Source organism: Hipposideros armiger, unplaced genomic scaffold (assembly GCF_001890085.2).
Source record: "Hipposideros armiger isolate ML-2016 unplaced genomic scaffold, ASM189008v1 scaffold_82, whole genome shotgun sequence".
Classification (NCBI taxonomy): Eukaryota; Metazoa; Chordata; class Mammalia; order Chiroptera; family Hipposideridae; genus Hipposideros; species Hipposideros armiger.
This window is the reverse complement of record NW_017731432.1, coordinates 2,448,194-2,470,051: the sequence shown is the minus strand read 5'-3', so window position 1 is coordinate 2,470,051 and position 21,858 is coordinate 2,448,194. Positions and strand designations below refer to the sequence as shown.

The 21,858-nt window shown below is 46.1% G+C and overlaps 1 protein-coding gene across 1 annotated transcript; it reads right to left on the bottom strand.

The window, feature by feature from the left end:
* Window positions 1-1,524: 1,524 nt before the first annotated feature.
* TMEM269 (transmembrane protein 269) lies at window positions 1,525-9,861 on the bottom strand. The gene is made up of 5 exons (XM_019643720.1): window positions 9,387-9,861; window positions 4,000-4,097; window positions 3,182-3,325; window positions 2,350-2,550; window positions 1,525-2,262 (listed from the first exon to the last, which is right to left on the bottom strand). The coding sequence occupies exons 1-5, from the start codon at window positions 9,515-9,517 to the stop codon at window positions 2,126-2,128; spliced, it is 711 nt and encodes a 236-aa protein (XP_019499265.1). The 5' UTR covers window positions 9,518-9,861; the 3' UTR covers window positions 1,525-2,125.
* Window positions 9,862-21,858: the final 11,997 nt, after the last annotated feature.

Genomic DNA, 21,858 nt, shown 5'->3' with positions numbered 1-21,858 from the left:
ACCACCTGAGCTAATGGCAGGCGCTTTTTCTTTTTCTTTTTTTTTAAGATTTTATTGGGGAATTGGGGAAGGGGAGCAGCCAAGTTGTTGTCCTTCAGTCTTAGTTGTGGAGGGCGAAGCTAGCTCAGCTCCAAGCCCAGTCGCCATCCAGCCATACGTCTGCAGCTCGCGGCCACTCAGCTCAAGGCGCCATGTTCAGTCTTAGTTGTGGATGGGTGTAGCCACCATCCCGTGAGGGAGTTGAACTGGCAACCTTGTTGTTAGGAGCACGTGCTCTCACCAGCTAAGCCATCCTGCCACCTGTTGGCAGCTCAGCGGCAGCTCACTGGCCCATGTGGGAATCGAACCAGTGACCCTGTTGCTCAGAGCTCGCGCTCTTAACAACTGAGCCACTCGGCCGGCCCCTGCTTTTTCATTTTGGGGTGACTTTCAGGCCTAGAAATGGGTTTATGATGGGAATATTCAGACTGGAATGTCTCAGCAGGCAGCACAAATCTAAAAGCATAAACTGAAGGAACTTAAACTCCAGTGGAACACAGACATAGTCACCTAACTATGAAAAAATATAAAATCTAGAGATACGAACAGAGAGCAGTGGGGCGGAGGGGCTCTCTGATCCTGTAGAGTCAAACCAGCAATGTGGACTTCTTTGGGTTTTTAAATCCTAATTTTAGATTTAATGTATATTTGTCACAAACATTGAAGAAGTTAGGTAAAAGGTGGTCAGGTGTGCTAGTTGAGGATGGGGTGGACCAGCCAGCAATCCTTGGTATCCCACCGGGAGGTGGACAGGTGAGACAGTGCTGGAGGTTCATCTCTCAGTGGAGCTACAGTCTTTCTGAGATATAACGTTAGGGTTCCATACAATACTGTTTGTCTCTGTTTGCTCTGGATTTTAGAACATGAAGGAGCATTTGAATATCTATAGAGTTTAGTATTTTAGAGCTTAAGAGACAAACACCTAATGAGGTCCTGGAAACCAAATGGTGCCCTCAAGCTGCCAATATGTATACTCTCTAAACAAAACAAAAGACAGAAGCTTAGATTGTTGAAATATAGAATTTTAAGTTAAAAATCCTACACGCATTCAAGTTGGGCAACTTGATTGTCCTGGAATTAGCTCTGCTCTAAGTTCACTGCAGCATTATTTACAGTTGCCAAGATATGGAAGCAAGCTAAGTGTCCATCGATGGACAATTAGATAAAGCAGATGTGGTACATACATACAATGGAGTATTACTCGGCCATAAAAAAGAATGAAATCTTAACATTTGCAACAACATGGATGGACCTAGAGGGTATTATGCTAAGTGAAATAAGTCAGGCTGAGAAAGAAAGTACCATATGATCCCACTTATATGTGGAATCTAAAGAACAATATAAATGAATAAACAGAACAAATAAGTTCATAGATACAGAGAACAAACTGATGGTTGCTAGATGGGAGGGGGTTGCGGGGATGGGTGAGAAAGGTGAAGGAATTAGGAAGTACAAATTGGTAGTCACAAAATAGTCACAGGGATGTAAAGTACAGCACAGGGAATACAGTCAATACTGTAATAACTATGGTGTCGGGTAGGTATTAGACTTGTCGGGGTTATCACCTTGCAAGTTATATAATTGTCTGACCACTGTGCTGTACACCTGAAACTAATATAATATTGAATGTAAACTGTAATTGAAAATTGAAAAATTTTTTACAGGATAAAATGCTTTAGTGCCAAACCCCACCCTACCAGTGGAGTAATTACAACCGGGCAGGGCCAGGGTAGAGGCTATACTAATTCTGAAGGGTTTCACTCCTCTCCAAGGGATTAACCTTAGTGCACAAGGTCACACAGGTGGTCTTAGAGCTGGAGCTGAAACCTGGCTCAAATTTAGTTTGGAAAAAAACCCTGTTCCACATGACATTAACAGCTAGTGTCCTCAAGGGATTCAAATCCCTGAACAAAAGGGAGGTCGTGAAGGCTGCTGGCCCTGCTGTGGGTTGTTCTGGTTCAAGGCCACATGTATCTACCACATGCACAACACAGAAACAAGGAAAGATTTAGTGAGGACAAGGCAAGGCTTGGCCCAACAAGCCAGCATAAACCCCACAGAGGCCAGTGGGAGAGGGTAGAGCTCTTTAGTTTCTTGGGTGCTGTAGGCTAAGACACACTGCCTTGCCCCACAGAACGTCTGGAAAGAAGATGTAGGAAAGTGACCACACCAGGCAGTAAAAGGCAGTTAGTGGGAATGGACACAAAAGCAGCATGACGACACCTGGAAGAGGAAAAAAGGCAAACACTCAGTTTTCATGAAGCTGTCTTACATGTATTTCCCACCCTCTATTCTCCCATCCCCACTCACCTCCCAGATAAACCATTTTCTTCCAGTTCTCAGACTCTAGGATTTCATCATGTGGGTAGTAGCTCTGGTCTATCATGAACAGAATCATGAGTGAGGCCATGCAAGAGAGAATGAAGGTGTTGCCTTTGGTCAGAAGGGAGGTGGAGGCCAAAACGCAGGAGGCATAGGGGCAGGGTAGACCCTTGTATGTGAAGGGAATGCCTGCTACGGAGAGAAAAGATGGGGATTAGCTGCTTCCCACTGCTCAAAAGGTATCCGCCTGAAGCAAGCCTCTCTCTCTTTGGGTCTTCCCGCCCCCCTCTCCAAGTCCCCTTAATCCCAGGACAGTGGCAAACTGTGAAGCATGTAGTTATCCACAGAGATGATGTGTGGGCTTTGCATTGGATCCCAAGGTGAAGCAGGCAACGAAACCAGAAGTGCCCCGGCCCCTAGGACGCCTCCGTAGAAGGGTCCTTGGAGCTCTGGTCTGCATCTGCACTCGCATGCACTGGGCTCCGAGGCAGTTGCCCTCACCAGAGCTCATTCTCCCTATCTGTTTTGGGAAACTGAAGTATGACCTCTCGTTCTAAAGTCTGAATCCATGTGCTCCACCCAAAGGTCACACAGTGAGAAAAAGGCACAGCTGGCCGAAGAACAGAAGGCCCCTGCCCCCTAGACCAGGGCTCTGCCAAGGCAGCCTGCAGCCTCCAGTAGGTCTGGGGCACAGGAGAAGGAAGGAAGAGGGACTTTATCAAAGAAAGGAGTCATTTACTGCACCCCAGGCTGCTGGCATCCAGCAGCTCCTCCCCCTCTGTGGTTCCCGACCTCAGCCATAAGGCTGGGTTCCACTCACCAGCTGAATAAAAACACAGGCGGAAAGAAGCAGCCAACACATAGATGATGGCCAGGAACCCATTCAGAGGCCCATCCACGCCTAAGAGCAGGGCCGAGGCCAGGCCAAAGGTGGTGAAGACAGCAAAGTCATTCAGCTCCGCTCCTGCTCCAGAGGGCCAAGGTCAGAACTTACACTTACCTGTCTTGTACCTTAGCACCCTCTGGTGGGGGAGCTGGAATGGTGACAAGTAGGGTCTGAGGTCCCAGAGGGCAACAGCTGCCTGGGGTGGTCTGTCGATCAAAGATGGGCCTCCTTCTGGCTCTGCCTCAGACTGACCCTGTGGCCTTAGGCAAGTCTTTCCCTGTCCAGGTCCTAATCCTCCCATCCTTTCACATGCAAGGGCTGGACTTCAAGTGGATACAAACTGATAAATTATGTACGGAACCCTTTTTCAAACAAAATCTTACATGGAAATATTTTATTGAATTTAAAACCAGCTACTCTGCTTAGAGTAATTTTTCATTTCCCCTCTCCCCCGCCACAACAACCACCACTCCCACTCCCAATCCCTGGATTGGCCCTGAACAGGGAGGCAGAGCAGACAAGGAAGCTAAAAGCCAGGACAAGGATGGCCAGAGATCAGTACGTGAGCCAGCAGAGGGGCTATATCTAGGCTGAGCGGCTCCCAGCTCCTCTCTAAGGCTGCTTCTGCTATGCTCGAGGGATGTGAACAGGACAGTGACTGATGAAGGCCTGTTGAGGTTAAAAGATGGAGGAGCTGCCCTGACATGGGTACTTCTGGGGTCAAGGATTAGGGGTCTCAGGCCTGGACTCACCCAGTTTGGAGCAGGTGTTGAGGTGTCTGGTCATTGCCCTGACTGCCATGTCTAATAGAAAGCTGACCAGAAGCATCCAGGAGGCACAGCGGGATTTCCTAAAGTGCAGGCCAGCAGACCCAAACAGGACAGCTCTTACATAGTCTCTGCAGGACAATCACTCCACACATCTCCAACGCACGAGTATATTTCCTACACCTGCACACATACACACCCCTGCAAGGTCCCCACACTCTCATCCTTCCTGATATACAATGTTTTACACAACACACACACACACACACACACACACACACACACACACACACACACACACCCTATATCCCTTCCGTACTCTCAACCCATAGTCTTAAAGGGGTGCCCCAAACCCCTAAGTAATCACTAAGGTCCCTTTCAACTCTAAATTCCAGGCACATTCAATTGCATAAGGATCCTAGGTTCTAGCCCAGCCTCTGCAACCATCTTACTGTGAATTCTCAGGTAAATCACTTCCCCCTTCTCTAGGCCTCTGTTCCTCCATCTGTAAAATGAGGGGTTTGTGCCAAATGATTTCTTAATACACATAAGCCTATTCAGATTATCTGTTTCTTCTACTGTGAGTTTTGATAGCTTAAGTCTTTTTAAGGAATTGGTCCATTTCATATAGGTTATCAAATTTGTGGGCATACAGTTGTTCATAATATTCCTTTATTATACTTTTAATGCCTGTGGGATCAGTAGTGATGCCTCCTCTTTCACTTTTAATATTGGTAATTTGTGTCTTATCTCTTTTTTTCTTGGTTAGCCTGGTTAGAGGCTTATCGATTTTATTGATCTTTTCAAAGAACCAGCTTTTGCCTTCATTGATTTTCTCTATTAATTGCTTGTTTTCAATTTCATTTAGCTCAGCTCTAAGCTCTAATTTTTATTATTGATTTTCTTCTGCTTACTTTGGATTCGATTTGCTCTTCTTTTTCTAGTTTCCTAGGTGGAAGCTTCCATTATTGGTTTTAGATCCTTTTCTCTTCCATTTCTTCTCAGACTTTATTTTTTTAGAGGTTTTAGGTTTACAACAAAATTAGGAGGAAAATACAGAGATTTCCTATATAGCTCCTGCTCCCACATATGCATAACCTCCTCCATTATTAACATCACTCACCAGAATGAAACATTTGTTACCAAGGATGAACCTACACTGACACATCATAATCACCCAGAGTCCATAGTTTACCTCAGGGCTCACTCTTGGCGTTATTCATTCTATGAGTTTGGACAAAAGTATAATGACATATCTCCATCATTATAATACCACATAGAGTTTTCACTGTCCTAAAAATTCTCTGCGCTCTACCTGTTCATGTCCTCTCCCCACCTCCCACCCCTTTCTGGCAACCACTGATCTTTTTATTCTCTTCATATTTTTTTTTCCAGAATATGTAGCCTTTTCAGATTGGCTTCTTTCACTTAATAATATGCATTTAAGTTTCCTCCATGTCTTCTCATGGCTTGATAGCTCATTTTTTTTTAGCACTATATTCCATTGTCTGGATTACCATAGGTTATTTATCCATTCACCGAATGAAGGACATCTTGGTTGCTTCCATGTTTTGGCAATTATGAATAAAACATCATAAACATCCAAGTACAGGTTTTTGTGTAGACATAGTCTTCACTTCATTTGAATAAATACCAAGGAGTGTGATTACCGGATCATATGGTAAGATTATGTTAGTTTTGTAAGAAACTGCCAAACTGGCTTCCATAGTGGCTGTGCCATTTTGCCTTCCCACCGGCGATGAATGAGAGTTCCTGTTGCTCCACATCCTCACCAGCATTTGGTGTTGTCAGTGTTCTGAATTCTGGCCATTCTAACAGATATGTAGTAGTGTCTCATTAATTTGCATTTCCCTGATCACATATGATGTTGAACATGTTTTCATCCTCATATGCTTATATACCATCTGTATATTTTTGGTAAGGCATCTGTTAAGGCCTTTGGCTCTTTTTTAATTGTTTGTTTTCTTATTGTTGAATTTTAAGCTTTGTTTATTTTGGATAATAGTCCCTTATTCAATGTATCTTTTTTTTTTTTAAGGGGAGGTTGAATTAGATTCAAAGTTTCATGGAAGAAGTGTCAATGAACTTGTAAACATGTTTTATTTTATTTATTTATTTATTTTTAAATTGGGAATTAGGGGAGGGGAACAGTGTTGGGGAATTGGGGAGGGGGACCAGCCAAGTTGTTGTTCTTCAGCCTTAGTTGTGGAGGGCGCCAGTCGCCATCTGGCTGCCCATTGGCAGCTCCCGGCTGTTCAGCCACTCAGCTCAAGGTGCTGTGTTACAATATTAGTTGGGATGGGCATGGCCACCATCCCATCTGGGAGTTGAACTGGCAGCCTTGTTGTTAAGAGTGCCTGCTCTATGCACTGAGCCATCCGGGTGGGAGCTCAGATCAAGGTGCCGAGTTCAGTCTTAGTTGCGGGTGGGCGTAGCCCATCGAACAGGCAGCCTTGTTGTTAGGAGCACATGCTCTCACCAGCTGAGCCATCATGCCACCTGTTGGCAGCTCAGCAGCAGTTCAGCTCGGGTGCAGCGTCACTGGCCCATGTGGGAATCGAACTGGCGGCCCTGTTGTTCAGAGCTCACGCTCTTAAGCTAACTCTTAACCAATTGAGCTACTTGACTGGCCCCGTTTTATTTTATTTTTAATAAAATGTATTGGGGTGACAATGGTTAGTAAAATTACATAGGTTTCAAGTATACAATTCTGTAATACATCATCTATATATCACATTGTGTATTCACCATCCAGAGTCAGTTCCTTCCATCACCATGTATTTGACCCCCTTTTCCAGTATATCTTTTACAAATATTGTCTCCCATTCTGTGGCTTGTCTTCCAATTCTCTGGATGTTGTCTGTCATAGAGCAGATTTCTCTTCTAATACATGCATTTATTTTTATTTTATTTATTTATTTATTTATATTTTAAAGATTTTATTGGGGAATTGGGGGAGGGGAACAGTGTTAGGGAATCGGGGGAAGGAGAACAGACAAGTTGCTGTCCTTTTGTTCTTCAGTCTAGTTGTGGAGGACGTCACTTCACTGGCCCATGTTGGTATTATCATTGCCCTTTTCCTGGGTGAGGCACTTGCTTGCCGGCCATTGGACGGCTACTCACGGTAGCTCATGGCTGCCCACTGCAGCAGGGGCTGCAGCCTATGCCATCGCCAGGGACTCATGGCAGTTCAGCTCCAGGTTGAGCTGTTGTTCACTATTTTAGCTGTAGAGGGCGCAACATCACTGGCCCTCATGTGGGATCCGAACTGGGGCCCTGCTGCTCAGAGCTGGCATCCCAAGCCAACTCTTAACCAATGTGCCACTCGGCCAGCCCAATACATGCATTTAATGCTATAAATTTTCCTCTAAGTACTGCTTTTGCTCTATCTCACAAATTTTGGTAAGTTGGATTTTCATTTTCTTTTAGTTAAAAATATTTTTTAATTTCGCTGAAGTTTTATCTATGTATTATTTAGAAGTTTATTGTTTGGGATTTTCTAGTTTTCTTTCTGTTATTGGCTTCTAGTTTAATTCCATGTGGTCTGAGCACATACTTTGCATGATTCTATTCTTTTAAATTTGTTAAGGTCTTATAGCCTGGAATGTGATCTATCTTGGTGAGCTTGAGAAGAATGTATATTCTGCTATTGTTGGATGAAGTAGTCTATAAATATCGATTAGATCTAGTTGATTGATGATGCTGTTCAGTTCAACTATATTCTACTGATTTTCTGCATGCTGGCTCTGTCAATTACTGATGGAGGGATGTTGAAATATCCAACAATGATAGTAGATTCATCAGTTTCTCCTTGCAGTTCTATCAGTTTTTGTCTCATGTATTTTGATGTTGTAAATGACTTCCAAGAGCTCTTTCTGACCCTACATTTGAGGACTCTATGCTCTGTCCAGCACATGCTCCCAGAACCCCCTGAAAGCAGCTACCACAGTCTCAGGCAAACCTGCCCTAGCACGCCATTCCCAAGTCTACACCCTGATTGCAATGCTTGGGTGGCTCAGCAGAAGCAAACAGAGAGCCTGCCCCAGCCCACAGCTGTCCCCAAATAACCTCAGCATTTCTTTTGTTTAGACCTATACATATGTGTTTAAAGGGTGCTGGGCCCACCATCACAGCATAAAAACCACACTCCCACAAGATCAGGCTGAACTAAGAAGATAAGTATTTTCTGCTGCAGGTATGCCCCACTTGATAAGATTCCAAAAATTCAGACATAGAGAATCATAAAATTTTCAAACTGGGAGGGGACTTAAAATATCATCAGGTAAAATCATCTTATTTTATGGATGAGAAATAGATCCATAGACGTCACCTGCTGATGATTATAGAGATTCAAATGAATTAGGAGGATGTTATTATTTGTATTATAAAGGATTTATCTATAAAGAGCTGATTTGCAAGGCACTGAAATATGATTATATTTATAGAAGTATAATTAGCTTACAACTTTGGGGGGGATGCGCATATACATGTCTCAGATTTTCCAGAACAGTGCTAATTTTAAATATTCTACCAGATCATGTGTTCTAATTTAAGAATAAAAAAAATTTGAGGGGCCGGCTGAGTGGCGCATTGGTTAAGAGCTGGCTTGGGACGCCAGAGAGCCCCAGTTCGGATCCCACATATGAGGGCCAGTGACACTGCCCTCTACAGCTAAGATGCTGAACAACAGCTCAACCTGGAGCTGGGCTGCTATGTAGGCTGCAGCGTAGGCTGCAACCCCTGCTGCAGTGGGTTGCCATGGGCTACCGTGTGTAGCCAGCAGCCAGCGTGAGTGGCCAGCAGCCACAGTGAGCAGCTGTCCAGAAGCCGGCAACTGATCTGCCTCGCCTGGGAAGAGCGCAATGATGGTGCCAACTTGGGCCAGTGAAGCAATGTCCTCCACAACTAGATTGAAGAACAAGACGACAGCAACTTGTCTGTTCTTCTTTCCCCAATTTCCCAACGGAGTTCCCATTCCTCAATTCCCCAATAAAAATCTTTAAAAAAATTTTTGAATAGTAGCCTCGCTACCCAAGGATTGTGTAAAGGCCACCAGAGCAGAATCTCTTGATTTTCTCATAAACACCATTCTAGACTGCCATAGCTGAAAGGAACTATAGAGATCATAGTACAAGCTCCTTGTTTTAAAGATGGAGAAGCTGAGCCTCAGGGGTGTGACCTAGTCAAGGTCACATATCAAGTTGGTGGTAGAACTGAGATTAGAATCTTGGCCCCTTGACTCCCAACCCGCTATACTTTCTCCTGACATCATGCCTCTGGGCCTGGCTGTCCTTCCCTCATGCCCTTGGCTCCAGCTCTTCACTTGAGACCTTGCTCGGCCCCAGACCTACTTGGAGAAGCTGCAGAAGATGGAGAAGAGCCCCAGGATCATGTTGGTCAGGGATAAGGCACTGGTAACATCCTTCCAGGAAAGTTCATTCATCTGGGGGTGACTCTGGCTGTTGGTCAGGAAGAACCTCATGCACTGACCTGGGGGTAAGGAGAGAGGGGCAAGGGGTTCCCAAGATCAAAGAGTCCCAAAAAAGGCTCCCAAGGACCAGGTAGCTCCTGTTCCCCAAGACCTCATCCCTGAACTGTAACTTCCCAACACTGTTTCACTGGCTGTAATGAGGCAGACAGGAAGTAGCTGGAAGAGACCCAGGAGGTAAAGACAAAGGTACAGAAGCTGAGCGTCTTGGGAAAGCTCAACGGCAAAGCGAGTGAACCGGCACAAACACAGTTCCCACCCCTCTCTGACTGCACCCCTTACCCCATAGCACAGACGTCCCTCCAGCCCATGTGTTGACCCTCCTGGCCCCTCCATGGCAGAAGGAGTATGGGCCCTTCCCCCGTTCTTTGTCAGAGACCTTTATCATAGATGAGACCTTCTTCTTCTTCTTTTTTTTTCTTTAAATTACAAAGCTACTTCCAATACTTTGGGTTGAGCCCCACAGGAAGAAAAAACACTGGGAAGGGGCAATGCCCTTACCCCAGGAGTGGTCCAGGAGGAGAGAGGCTACCTGAGGGGAAGGAAACACAAAAGGGACAGGCTGCAGACTCAGGCTCCTTTGTCCCGCAAGCCTGGCTCACTCCCTCAGAAGAACAGGGCTGCGGCGGAGGTGTCCCAAGGTCCTGGCTCTGACATGCCCTGATCAGACCAGCAGGCCCAGCTCCAACAGGGGAAGGAAGAGATGAGAAACAAAAAAAATGGATGTGTCCGGCATGAAATAGTACACAAGGCCCTTTTCACTGTGTGCTCTCTTCTGATCCTGACGCCTTTGGGGGATGGTGCTATAATTCTGCCCCTTTTAGGAAAGAAAGTTTCAGAGAAATGGAGATATTGGCTCCAAGTCACATACTAGGTAAGTAGGACCTAATCCTGACTGTTTGATTTCAAATCTGGTACTTCTTCCACTGGGGACACAGGCAGGTCTCAGCAGGAAGAGGTTTGTGGGGTAGGGGCACAAGGGAGCTCAGTTGGCCAGCCCTGCTGGGCAGTTACAGCCTCCCCAAGCGGGGGCAGACCCTGCCTGCGCCGCCTCACCCCTCCCAGCCTCTCACAGCAGTTGGCCCTGCCCATTTTCACAGCCTGTCTATGTTTTCACTCATGTGCACTCCTTACACATAAACTGATTGTGAAACCAAGTTTCTTTTGGAGAAAGACCCCCAATGTTCTTTGAAACAGGGAAGCCCCACTGGTTGGTGTAAACACACTGCCCACAAATAATAATCCTGCACTTAAGTAAAATATACAAGTTCCAAGGTGTTTTCATGTCTGTTTTCTCACTTAGTCCTCATTCTTTTTTTTTTTAATTGGGGAACAGTGTGTTTTTCCAGGACCCATCAGCTCCAAGTTAAGTAGTTGTTTAAATCTAGCTGTGGAGGGCACAGCTAAATGGCCTATGCAGGACTCGAACTGGCAACCTTGGTTTATGAGCACTGCGCTCTAACTGAGATAACTGGCCGCCCCTAATCCTTGCTCTTTTTTAGAGGTAAGGAAGCTGAGACTCTTCCTCCGCTCAGCTCCCTGTACAGCCCCAGGCCCTTCCAGTCTGGGCAACAGCTAAGACAAATCATGTCCTTTCCCATAAACCCTGCTGCTAAGATGTCAGAGGCTGGGGGGGTTAGACTTGAAGTTTGGGACCGGGAGTTTATCAGGGCAATGCTATGGTTCACTGCTCCTACAGGGCAGCTTCAATCACCATAGGTGTCAGTGGCCACATCACCAAAGCCATTGGGACTCCTGAGACCTCATGCCAGGGCCTCTCAACACCTAAGACAGGAAGCAATGTGAGGCAGAGAAATATGGGGTGCGGGGGGAGGGGCAAAGGACTGGGTGCACACTCCTTTCTCACAAATCCTCCCACCCCGGTCTCTCCTGAGCCCTAGGGCTGACCCCAGCAAGACCAAACACCTCTGTTCCACATTAGCCCACTGTTGGCTGCAAGAGCAATATCCCAGCATCTCTGCCTCTCAGAGGCGGTCAGCAGATGCCTGAGGTCTGTCTACTGATTACCAGACATGCCTCATCTGTACTAGTTCACAGTTTTGTTTTGTTTTTTAAATCAATGATCAATTGTCTACTATGTTAGCTCTTTCATTCACAGAGCACTTTTACCTCTGTGGTTTCCATTGGTACTGTGAGGTCTGCCAGATAAGGGTCACTATCCCTATTTGCTTGCCAGGTAAGGCAAAGAAGGCCCAGAGAGGGGAGAGCCTCGCTCAGGGACATACCGGAAGTGGCAGAGCAAGACTTACAACTCCTGTAAGTTTCCTCTGTACTCTGCTGTCTGCCAACCAACAGGACTGAGCACTGTATTCGTTGTAAGCTCAGACTGAGCTAAGTGCTGGGAAAACCCTTGGCCTCTGTCTTCATGGAACTTCCAGGCTATCCAGGAAAACAGGACTCAAGCATGCATATGGGGACTTACTCTGTTCCTGGTGGTACCTCATCTTATAGATGAGGAAACAGGTCAGGATAGTTAAGTGTTTATCCCAGTAAATGGTGGAGCCAGGGTTTGAATCCGGTCTCCTCTTTCCCAATTAAATGCTGTTTTTAGCATAATGCACAGGTCCCAGGTGTGAAAGGAGATATATATGTGTGTGTGTGTGTGTGTGTGTGTGTGTGTGTGTGTGTGTGTGTGTGTGTGTATATATATATATATACCTGAAAGTAAGGGCTATAGAAACCCAGAGGAAAAAGGAACAGTCCATTCATTCAGCAAACATTTGGTCCTGAGCAAAATTTGGTACCTGGTGCTTAGGACACAGAGCATATTAAGACCTGGTGTCATCTGTCAAGGAGCTCAGTCTAGCAGAGGAATTCAACCTTGCACAGAAAAGGAGACATGACCAGGAATGCTAAGGCAGCATAAAAGAGGGGCCTAGTGTGTCGCGGGGCTTAGAAAAGGCTCCTCAGAGGAGGGGATCAGAGATTGCACAGCAGTGGCCTGCAGGACTAGATCATGTCAGTCCCCAGCTTCTTGAAAGCCAGCAGTGCCTCCCCAGTGTCCTCAGGATGGAGTCCAACTCCTTCGTTTGGCATTCAACCCCTTCATGATGGAGCCCTGCTAACTCTCAGCCTCCTCTCTGTCTTGCTCCTTGACTCCTTCTCTAGCCCTCCCTCTGGTCTTGGGTTGAGTGGTGGTCCCCTTGGGAAGCCTGACACCCGCCTTGAGCCTGTGAGGTGCTCCTCCTCTGCCCTGCCACATCTCCTTGTGTGCGCCGTGAGACACTTGGCACTCTCTGTTGGCATCGCCTATCTTGCCTTCCTCCTCTACTACAGGGGAAGCAACATGAGTGCAGATGGAGGGCCCCTGTGCCCAGCCTGAGGCCTGACAATAGAAGCTGTTCAACGACTGTTAAATTAACATAGTCCATCACTGGTGTTTCCCAAGATCCTCTCATAGCACCAAGCCACATTTCCCCCCTGCATCAAGCCTGGTCAGCTTGTCCTCCAAGAAGCCTTCTCAAATGAACTCTCAACAATTCAGCCCCTTCAACAAATGTGGCATCTACCCAACACTTATGATCTACTCATTTAAAAAATATATTTGCTGGGTCGGGCAAGTGGTTCAGTTGGTTAAGAGCAAGAGCTTTGAGCAACAGGGTCGCCAGTTCAATTCCCACATGGGCCAGTGAGCTGCGCCCGAGCTGAGCTGTCAGGATGGCTCAGCTGGTGAGAGCACATGCTCCTAACAACAAGGTTGCCAGTTCAACTCCTGCATGGGAAAGTGGGCTATGCCCACCCGCAAATAAGATCGAACACAGCACCTTGAGCTGAGCGGCCGCGAGCTGCTGATGGGCGGCCGGATGGCGACTGGACTTGGAGCTGAGCTAGCTGCGCCCTCCACAACTAAGACTGAAGGACAACAACTTGGCTGTTCCCCTTCCCCAATTCCCCAATAAAAAAATCTAATATATATATATTTAAGTTTTATATCTATATCAATATCGATATATATATAGATAAATGTTTGCTGATGCCAGGCCTGTGTGTTCTGGGGACAGAGAGAGCAAGACCCAGGCCGCACCTTCAAGAACTCAGAGTCTGGTAAGAGAGGCAGATGTGTGTAGGGACAATGAAGGCAGCGTGAAGAGTGGGAGGCTGGACAGGGCGATGTCCAGTTGCTGCAGGTGTGCAGAGGAAGATGAGGCTAAGTCTGGATGGGGGCAGGGGAAGGTTTCACTGATGTGATATTTATGGAGGATCTCTAAGGATCAACAAAGTGGTCTAGGGGGCGGCGGGGAGGGGGGTAACTTCTTGACAAAGGGAATTGCAGGTTTGAAAGCACAATGAGGAGGCTGGATCCCAGGGAGAGAGAGGGGTGACTAGAGGCCATGTCGGTCTGTAAGGAGACCACAGATGTGATATGGCCGTGTGAAACTGAGTTACAGCCTATAGGTAGGCAGTGATGTTTAGTTAAGGGGGTGTCTTGGTCAGATAGGGGCAGGGAGTGGAAAGTGGCCCGGAGGGGAGAAACTGCAGAAAAGGACACCAGCCATGAGACTGGTGAGTGGGGAGACATGAGCAAGCAGAACTGGCAGGACACTGGGATTGCTTGCGGAAGGCAGGCGAGGGGAGACTTGAGTATGACCCCGAGGTTTCTCAGGAAAAGCAATGAATGGAGGAGCAGGGTCCTTGCCGGGAAACCCCGGGCTCAGCGCGCTAGTGAGCAAGTCCAGGTGGACCTCTCCAGCAGGCATGGGACACAGGGCACAATCACTCTAGTTGCAGATGTCCTCCCCCCTCCTCCCTGCCCCCACCCCACCCTTCTGCCCTCGAGGCCAACATCCCCCAACAACAGAGAGCCAGCGTCTCTGGACGCTGCTTCCTCTGAATTGGCGACCTTGGCGCTCCCCTTCCCAGCCTTCCCTGCCTGCTAGTTCTGCATCCAGTCCAGGCCCTACTTGACAATGACGACACGATAACGCCACCCTTGCGAAAAGATGGAAGAGATGGAGCTGGGGCTGGGCGTCCACGCTTCGTAACAACTTCTTCCCCCAAGGGGCCTGGTCGCTGATAGCCCTCTGGGAAGGGACAAGCACTGCCACATAAGCTCACCTGGGGCACAGGACATTACTAGATGGGGTGGGGGCCGCGCTCCTTCCCAGCTTCCTGTGCGGTGGAGAGGAGTCAGCCCCAAGCTAGGGGCAGCAGCACCGGTCCCAGGCCTCTTACCCCTGGTTCTTAGCTCACAATCCCCGAGAGGCGGGGGAGGGGCAGCCGGACTTTCGCTGACGGAAGAGGGGCCTCAATTTGCAGGGAAGCCCTGGGGGACTAGTCTCTCCACCGCGGGGAGTGTGGGAAGGTTTGGCAGGTGGAGACCAGAGTGCACGGTTAGTGGGAGGCGGGCTGGAAGGGAGTTGGGAAGATAAGGCTGTTAAGGGTTATCGGGGTTCAGACTATGAAGGGCCCCTAGAATGTAAGCTACATGTGGGCAGGGCATTTATTAGCTCTGCGTGGGTCACTGCTGTATCTTTGTGCCTATAAGATGCTTAGGCATACCGTAAATCCCCCCACCCCAATATTTGTTGGATGAATGACAAGCTGAGTAATTTGCCCTCAGTCCTGAAAATAATAAGTTTTAAGTAAACCTTAAAGTGACATGGTCAGGTTGGTTTAGAAAGATTATCCTGGCAGCCAGTGTGGAGGAAGGCTCCGTAATACTGTGTGTGAGGTGACATATTGCTGGACAGCAACGGACAGGAATGGCAAGTGGCCAGGCTGGAGCCATGGTGAGATGGAATCCCAAGGGTGTGGGAGAGGACTGACCGGGAGAAGGTAAGAGCCCCTCTGAGGTGTCTGGATTTGGCAACTGTTTGAATAGTGTGCTATGGAGAGAAACTTGTTAGTACTGGGTAGGATCCCAGGCACCAGCTCTAACACCTGCCCCTCATTCTCCAACCTAGTGGAATGCTAAATTAGAGCAGCAATAGCTCCCAGGACCCCACAGGAGAATATGCAAAGAGAAGGGGTGGAGCTAGGAGGTCAAGTGACACTCTGCCTTTCCTTTCAGCCTGGTGAGGAAAGAGGAGGTTCGGATCTAGCTGTCCAGAATGGCTACTAGTCACCAACCACTGTGCTGAATGCTTTCCAGACATTATCATCATTTACTGGATTTTCTCAAACGCCCAACGCTAGTATCAGCATTCCCATTCTCCAGAAGATGAAATGGGAGGTTGGTTGATTTTACCGAAGTTATAGCATTAATAATTAGTGGAGCTGAGACCTGAACACAGTGTGACACTAAAAGTCACACCTACCTGCGGTTCTGAGAAGCTAAAAGGGGGAACCAGGATGGAGGCAACCAGAGGGGTGCTGAGTCCAAGCCAAGAGGCAGGCCGGCTTCAAATGTCGTTTGTGTTTCTCTTAATTTGTCCATGCCATGTGGACCATTAAAGTGATAAATTAAAAACGGTAGCGTAACGGCTGTAATACTGGCTTTAGCTTTTTTTTTTTTTTTTTGGCACCAGAATCATAAATGAATTTGGCTTTAGCTTTTAACCAAGTTACATTCCAGCTCTAACACTTACCAGATGTATAAATTGGAACAAATTACTTTGTTTTCCTGAACCTACTTTCTAAACTGTAAAATGAGATTATATGACATGCTTAGCACAGAGTAAAAGCTCTACATTATTCTTATCATTACTATTATTATTTTTATTATTATTGTTACATGATCATGCATTTGTTACCCTGGACATCCCCAAGGCTTCCTTCAGAAGAAGGAGAGAATCAGGGGTAGCTAGGAAAGTCCCTCTTCCCCACCTGCTGGTGGGAGATCACAGGAAATGGAGAACAGAATAGTAAGGTTAGGCTATCTACACTTGCGATCATATGGTAGCCACTAGCCACACATGGCTCTTGAGCATTCAAAACGTGGCTAGTCCAAATTGAAATGTGCTGTACATATAAAATACATGCCAGAGCTTGAATACTTGATTCAAAAAAAATAAAGAATTTAAAATATCATTAATATTTTTTAGTATTATTTGTTGAAATGTTGATATTTTGGATATACTGGGTTAGAAAAAAATATATTAAAGTGAATTTCACCTGATTCTATTTTTTTTTAATAAAAGTTTATTGGGGTGACAATTGTTAGTAAAGTTAGATAGGTTTCAGGTGTACAGTTCCATAATACATCATCTATATGTCACACTATGTGTTCACCACCCAGAGTCAGTTCTCCTCCCGTAACCATATTTTTTCTATTTTTTTTAATGTAGCTACTAAAAAATTTTAAGATCACACATATAGCTCTCACTATATTTGTTAGCTACATTGACTGAGATGCTTTGCAGGATATAATTAACTGCAGAGCTCTAGATGTCCACCCATTCATCCGTTCATTATTATTTACTATGTGCTAGGCACTATTTTAGGTGCTAGGGATTAGCAGTAAACAAGACAGACACCATTTCTGTCCTCACAGAACCTACACTCAAGGATGGGAAATGCAACCAATAATGTCTGGTGGTGATCAGTTCTGTGGAAAACAAAGCAGACTCAGAAGTGATTCTGACATGAGAGGAGTTGGTATTTCTGCTAGGGTCATCAGTGGAATGATACTTGAGCAGGGGCCTAAGTGATGAGAAGATGCAAACCATGCAAAGATCTTGGGGGCAAATGTTACAGGCAGATGGAACAGCAAATGTAAAGGCTCTGAAGCAGGAACAAGCAGGGACAAGCTGGAACAAGGTCAGCAGGACCACGGTGAGTACTGAGAGTGGTAAATCAGAGGAGCTGGGCAAGAAACGTCGTTGAGAAATTCTGGGATTTTTCTGTAGAAGCATTGTGACCTGATTTATAATTTTAAAAGGTGATGCTGACAGTCTCTGTGGAGATAGAACAGAAGACGGTGAGAATAGAGGCGGGGAGCAACGTTAGCAGGCTACTGTAGCATTAGTCCAGGCTAGGAAGGTGGGTGGCTTGGACTAAGGGGGTAGGGGTGGAGATGGTGGGAAGCAGTCAGATTTGGGATGGATTTTAAAAACAGAGCTAAGAAGACTTGCTGATTGGTGTGGGAAAACAAATAGAATCAGGGATGTCTTAGGTTTTTGGCCTCGACAACAGTGTGAGAGAGGTGATGGAAATAGAGAGGACTGGTGATGAAACAGGTTTTGGGGTAGAACTCAAGACTTCTGTTTTGGACATGTTGTTTGTAATGACGTCAAGTAAGGATTTTGGATACACAAGGCTGCACGAAACTTGAGGGACAGATTGGAGCTGGACACGCATGCGAGTCAGCAGCACGTGGTGGTATTTAGAGCTAAGGGAATAGATTAGATCGCCTATAGATAGTAAAGCGGGCCAAGGGCTTGGCCCGGAGCAGTTCAAACTGACATGTCAGGAGACTGACTATCACGTGAAGAGGGGTGGTGTGTGTGTGTGTGTGTGTGTGCGTGTGTGTGCGCACGCATTAAATTGCTTATGAGTTGTGTGACCTTAAGTTACTTCTCTGGACCTCAACATACAGCTTATGTAGGCTCATCACTAAACACTCAAGGGAACTACTCCTATACTATCCCATATATATAACTTACTCTATCACTTGCATATTTTTAACTTCTCTACGCCCCTACACTGAGATCCTCTAGGACTGTCTTCATCTGCCAGAACAGGGTTATGGTGATGGTCAGTGTACATAACTGTTTGTGCCTGACCTCTACCACTTTCTATCCGTATAACCAAGGGCCAGTCGCTTAATCTCTGAGCAGATGTTTCCACTCTGTAAAATAGGAATACTATATACCTCATCGATGGTGAGTTATGTGAAAATTAAATCAGATCATGGTTATGCTTGACAGAATAAAAGCGCACTAAACAGTATTTATCATCTTTGTATCTACAATACCAAAATTCTCAATGCTTGTGGACTGATAACTTGAGAAGGGAAGGACACAGAAAGCCCTCCTTCCCTCATTGCAGAACTCTAGGGTGCAGAAAGGGAGGGGGAGTCAGCTGGTACACCCAGTGAACCTGGGCAGGGTTGGCACAGTGGATCACAAAAGGAAATAAAGATTGCTAATTATTCTGGAAAACATCAGGGATGTCTTCCTCTTCCACATTTTATTGAGTGGATCTCCACCATCCACACACTCAAGACAGAAATTCAAGCATATCTAAGATTCTTTGTTCTCACTCATCCTTCTACATATTATTAGCTAACAAGATGGCAATCTTCACTTAGTGTCAATAGGTTCTGTGACTTAAAGCAAAACGATGTATACCACCACCAGTTGTACTATAGGCTAACTGATAGAAACAAGAGTTAAGTTCCTATGGCATCTCATCAACGTTTTAACAAAACGACATTGAAAGAAACGATGAGGACCTGCTGTACTTTTAAAATGCCATACTTCATCAAATCTACGGTGCCTCCATTAAGACACATTATTTTATGTAGCTCTAAGAAAAAAACTATGACATGCCATTGACTTTTAGAAGCATCCAGATTTCAGAGATTTGAAAATGTGAGGGAAGAAAAGTACATCTTACAACTGATGAAATATGGCACCTCTCCTTCCACCACCATCTTGGTTCAGAACTCCATCACCTTACCTGTACAAGGGATGCAGGTTCCTAACGGTCTTCCTTCCACTCATCCTCTGCTACCAAAACAAGGCTTCTAAAAGGCCAATATTACCAACTCCCTACCCCGAATCCTTCCATTAGCTTTTCTTCCATAGCCCCAGGCCCACATTCTTCACTTTAAACTGGCTGCGATTCCCAAAATGTTATATGTTGCTTCTTGTCAATGTCCTTCACATGCTATTTTTTGTCTGGAATTGCTTTTCTTCCCATTCTTCATCTACCTATCTTCTACTTGTTAGAAGTAAGAGTTTTGTAAGAGTTTTCTAGCTGGGACACATCTCATTCCACCCTTCTTGATTGCCAGAGTTACTTCTGTTGTTATGGCTTATGTAGGTATCCCTTTCCTCATTCACAAATAAATTCCAAAAATGAACCCTACCCCAGACAACCTTCCTATAGAGTACATTTGGAGCCTCCAAAAAAGCTTTTTTGTTTTTCAATACCTAAGCAAGTGTCAGCTCCTCCAAGAAGTCTTCCCAAATTCTCCAAGCTGAGTTAGGTACCTCTCCCCACTGTGCTCCATGATATTCCATGCGTATGTCTATCAGAGCCCTTCTTATACCCTTTCGTAATTGTTGACATGGTTTCTTCCCCCACTGCTGTGAGCTCCCTGGAAATAGGGGCCTGTCTTCCTTAGCTGTGTTATTCTCCAGAACCTAGAACCTAGGAGGCAATAAATACTTAGGAACTGACTGGATGGGTGAAAACTAGTTACTGTATATAATCAATGGGTCCTAGTCACCCATTCTGAGATGCAGCCTCCACAATCACTTCACGTTGCCACTAACTTTCCACTAAGCTTGGTAACAGGCTTAAGCAGTAAAGATCAATGGTATTACCTGGTGGTCAGTGTGGGGAGCACACTTTGTTGAAGAGAAGGAAGTTTTCTTTTGAATCAGGGCTCTGTGGTTAGGAAATGTCCAGAGTGAGAGGGAGTTGCCTTTTCAAAAGATCAACATGATGACTGTATGCAGAATGGATCACAGAGGGGACAGAGGAGGAAGTAGACGCCAGCTGGGAGGTTACTTTGTCAGAGCTGAGAGTCATGTCAAGATGTGTGATTTCAATGCCACCACACCTAACCATTTTGTATTACTGCCTTTTATCCGGGACCTTCCTTTCTCCCTCTCAGCTGAGCGCTGTAGCAGACCGATTCTAAGAACTGTTCAATGATTCAATGATTTCTGCCTTCTGGCATTCATGCCCTTTCATAATTCATCCCCTTCAGTGTGGGCTGGCTTACTTCTGACTTGCTTCTAATCAATACAATATAGCGAAAGTATGAGATACTACTTTTGTGATTAGGCTACCTAAGACTAACTTCCATCCTGCTAGCAGACTCATCCTTGTTGGCTTTGATGAAGAAAGTTGCCATGGGGCCGGCCGAGTGGCTCAGTTGGTTAGAGCTCAAGCTCTGAGCAACACAGTTGCTGGTTTGATTCCCACATGGGCCAGTGAGCTGCGCCCAAGCTGAGCTGCCGCTGTGCTGGTGAGAGCACGTGCCCAGTTTGACTCCCACATGGAATGGTGGGCTGTACCCTCCCCCCCACACACAACTAAAATTGAACATGGCACCTTGAGCTGAGCAGCCACAAGCTGCCGATGAGCGGCCGGATGGCTCAGTGTGCAACAAGGTTGCTGGTTCGACTCCCGTTTGGAATGGTGGACTACACCCCCCCACACACACTCACAACTAGATTGAAAGTGGTGACTGGACTTAGAGCTGAGCTTGCACCCTCTACAGCTAAGATTTAAGGACAACAACTTGATTTGGAGCTGATGGGTCCTGGAAAAACACAATGTTCCCCTTCCCCAATTCCCCAACACTATTCCCCTCCCCAATCAAATCTTTAAAAAAAAAGAATGTTGCCATGTTGGGGAGACCCTTGTGGCAAGGAATTAAGGGCATCCTCTGGCTAATAGTCTGTGAGTAAACAGAGTCAGTAACCTCAGTTCAACCCTGGAAGAATTGAAATTCTGCCAACACTTTAAATGAGCTTGGAAGCAGATCCTTCCCCAGCTGAGCCTTCAGGTGAGAACCAGCCCTGGCCAATAATTTGATGGCAGGCTTGTGAGAAACCCTGAAGCAGAGGACACCTAAGGTGTGCCTGAACTCCTGACCCATAGAAACTATGAAATAAATATGTGCTGTTTTAAGCCAGTAAATTTGTGGTAACTTATACAGCAATAGACAATGAATAAAGCACCTATTCAGGATGTGTCATTACCATGCAGACGAGGACCTTCTGAAAACCTGGGAAACTTTCTGAAGTCAGAATCAACTACTGTACCACTGTGTGTGTGTGTGTGTGTGTGTGTGTGTGTGTGTGTGTGTGTGTGTGTGTGTGTGTGTGTGTGTGTGTGTCCCACAGCATCCCAGAGGCTTTTGCAGGTGACTCCACGCAGCATCCCCTTTTGACCTGAGAGACCAAATATCACCTTGTCAGGTTATGCTAAGCCCCACATGTGCTAGGCCCTCGTGGACCATTTACAGCTCACAAGGAGTGCAGCATATAAGGAAAGGCAATGAACACCAGGATGGGGTTAGGGTTTTAGCAAGCAGATCGGCATGAGGGACACCCGTCCCCAGAAAGGAACTTAGGAAAATTGTGTTTCAAGTACACATCTCTCTTTTTACAGCATGTTGTGAAGAAATACTGCCATGCTGGATATGCTGTAAATTTAGTTAATTCCACTGAATAAACAGGAAGTGAGGTAGA

Bases quoted from the DNA above. Each gene is read 5' to 3' on its own strand.
- TMEM269 (XM_019643720.1), bottom strand. From the start codon at position 9,517: ATGAGGTTCTTCCTGACCAACAGCCAGAGTCACCCCCAGATGAATGAA. The intron at 4,098-9,386 runs GTAGGTCTGGGG...CCTGCACTTTAG, and splicing joins ATCTTCTGCAGCTTCTCCAA to GAAATCCCGCTGTGCCTCCT. The intron at 2,263-2,349 runs GTGAGTGGGGAT...TTCCTCTTCCAG, and splicing joins GAAAATGGTTTATCTGGGAG to GTGTCGTCATGCTGCTTTTG.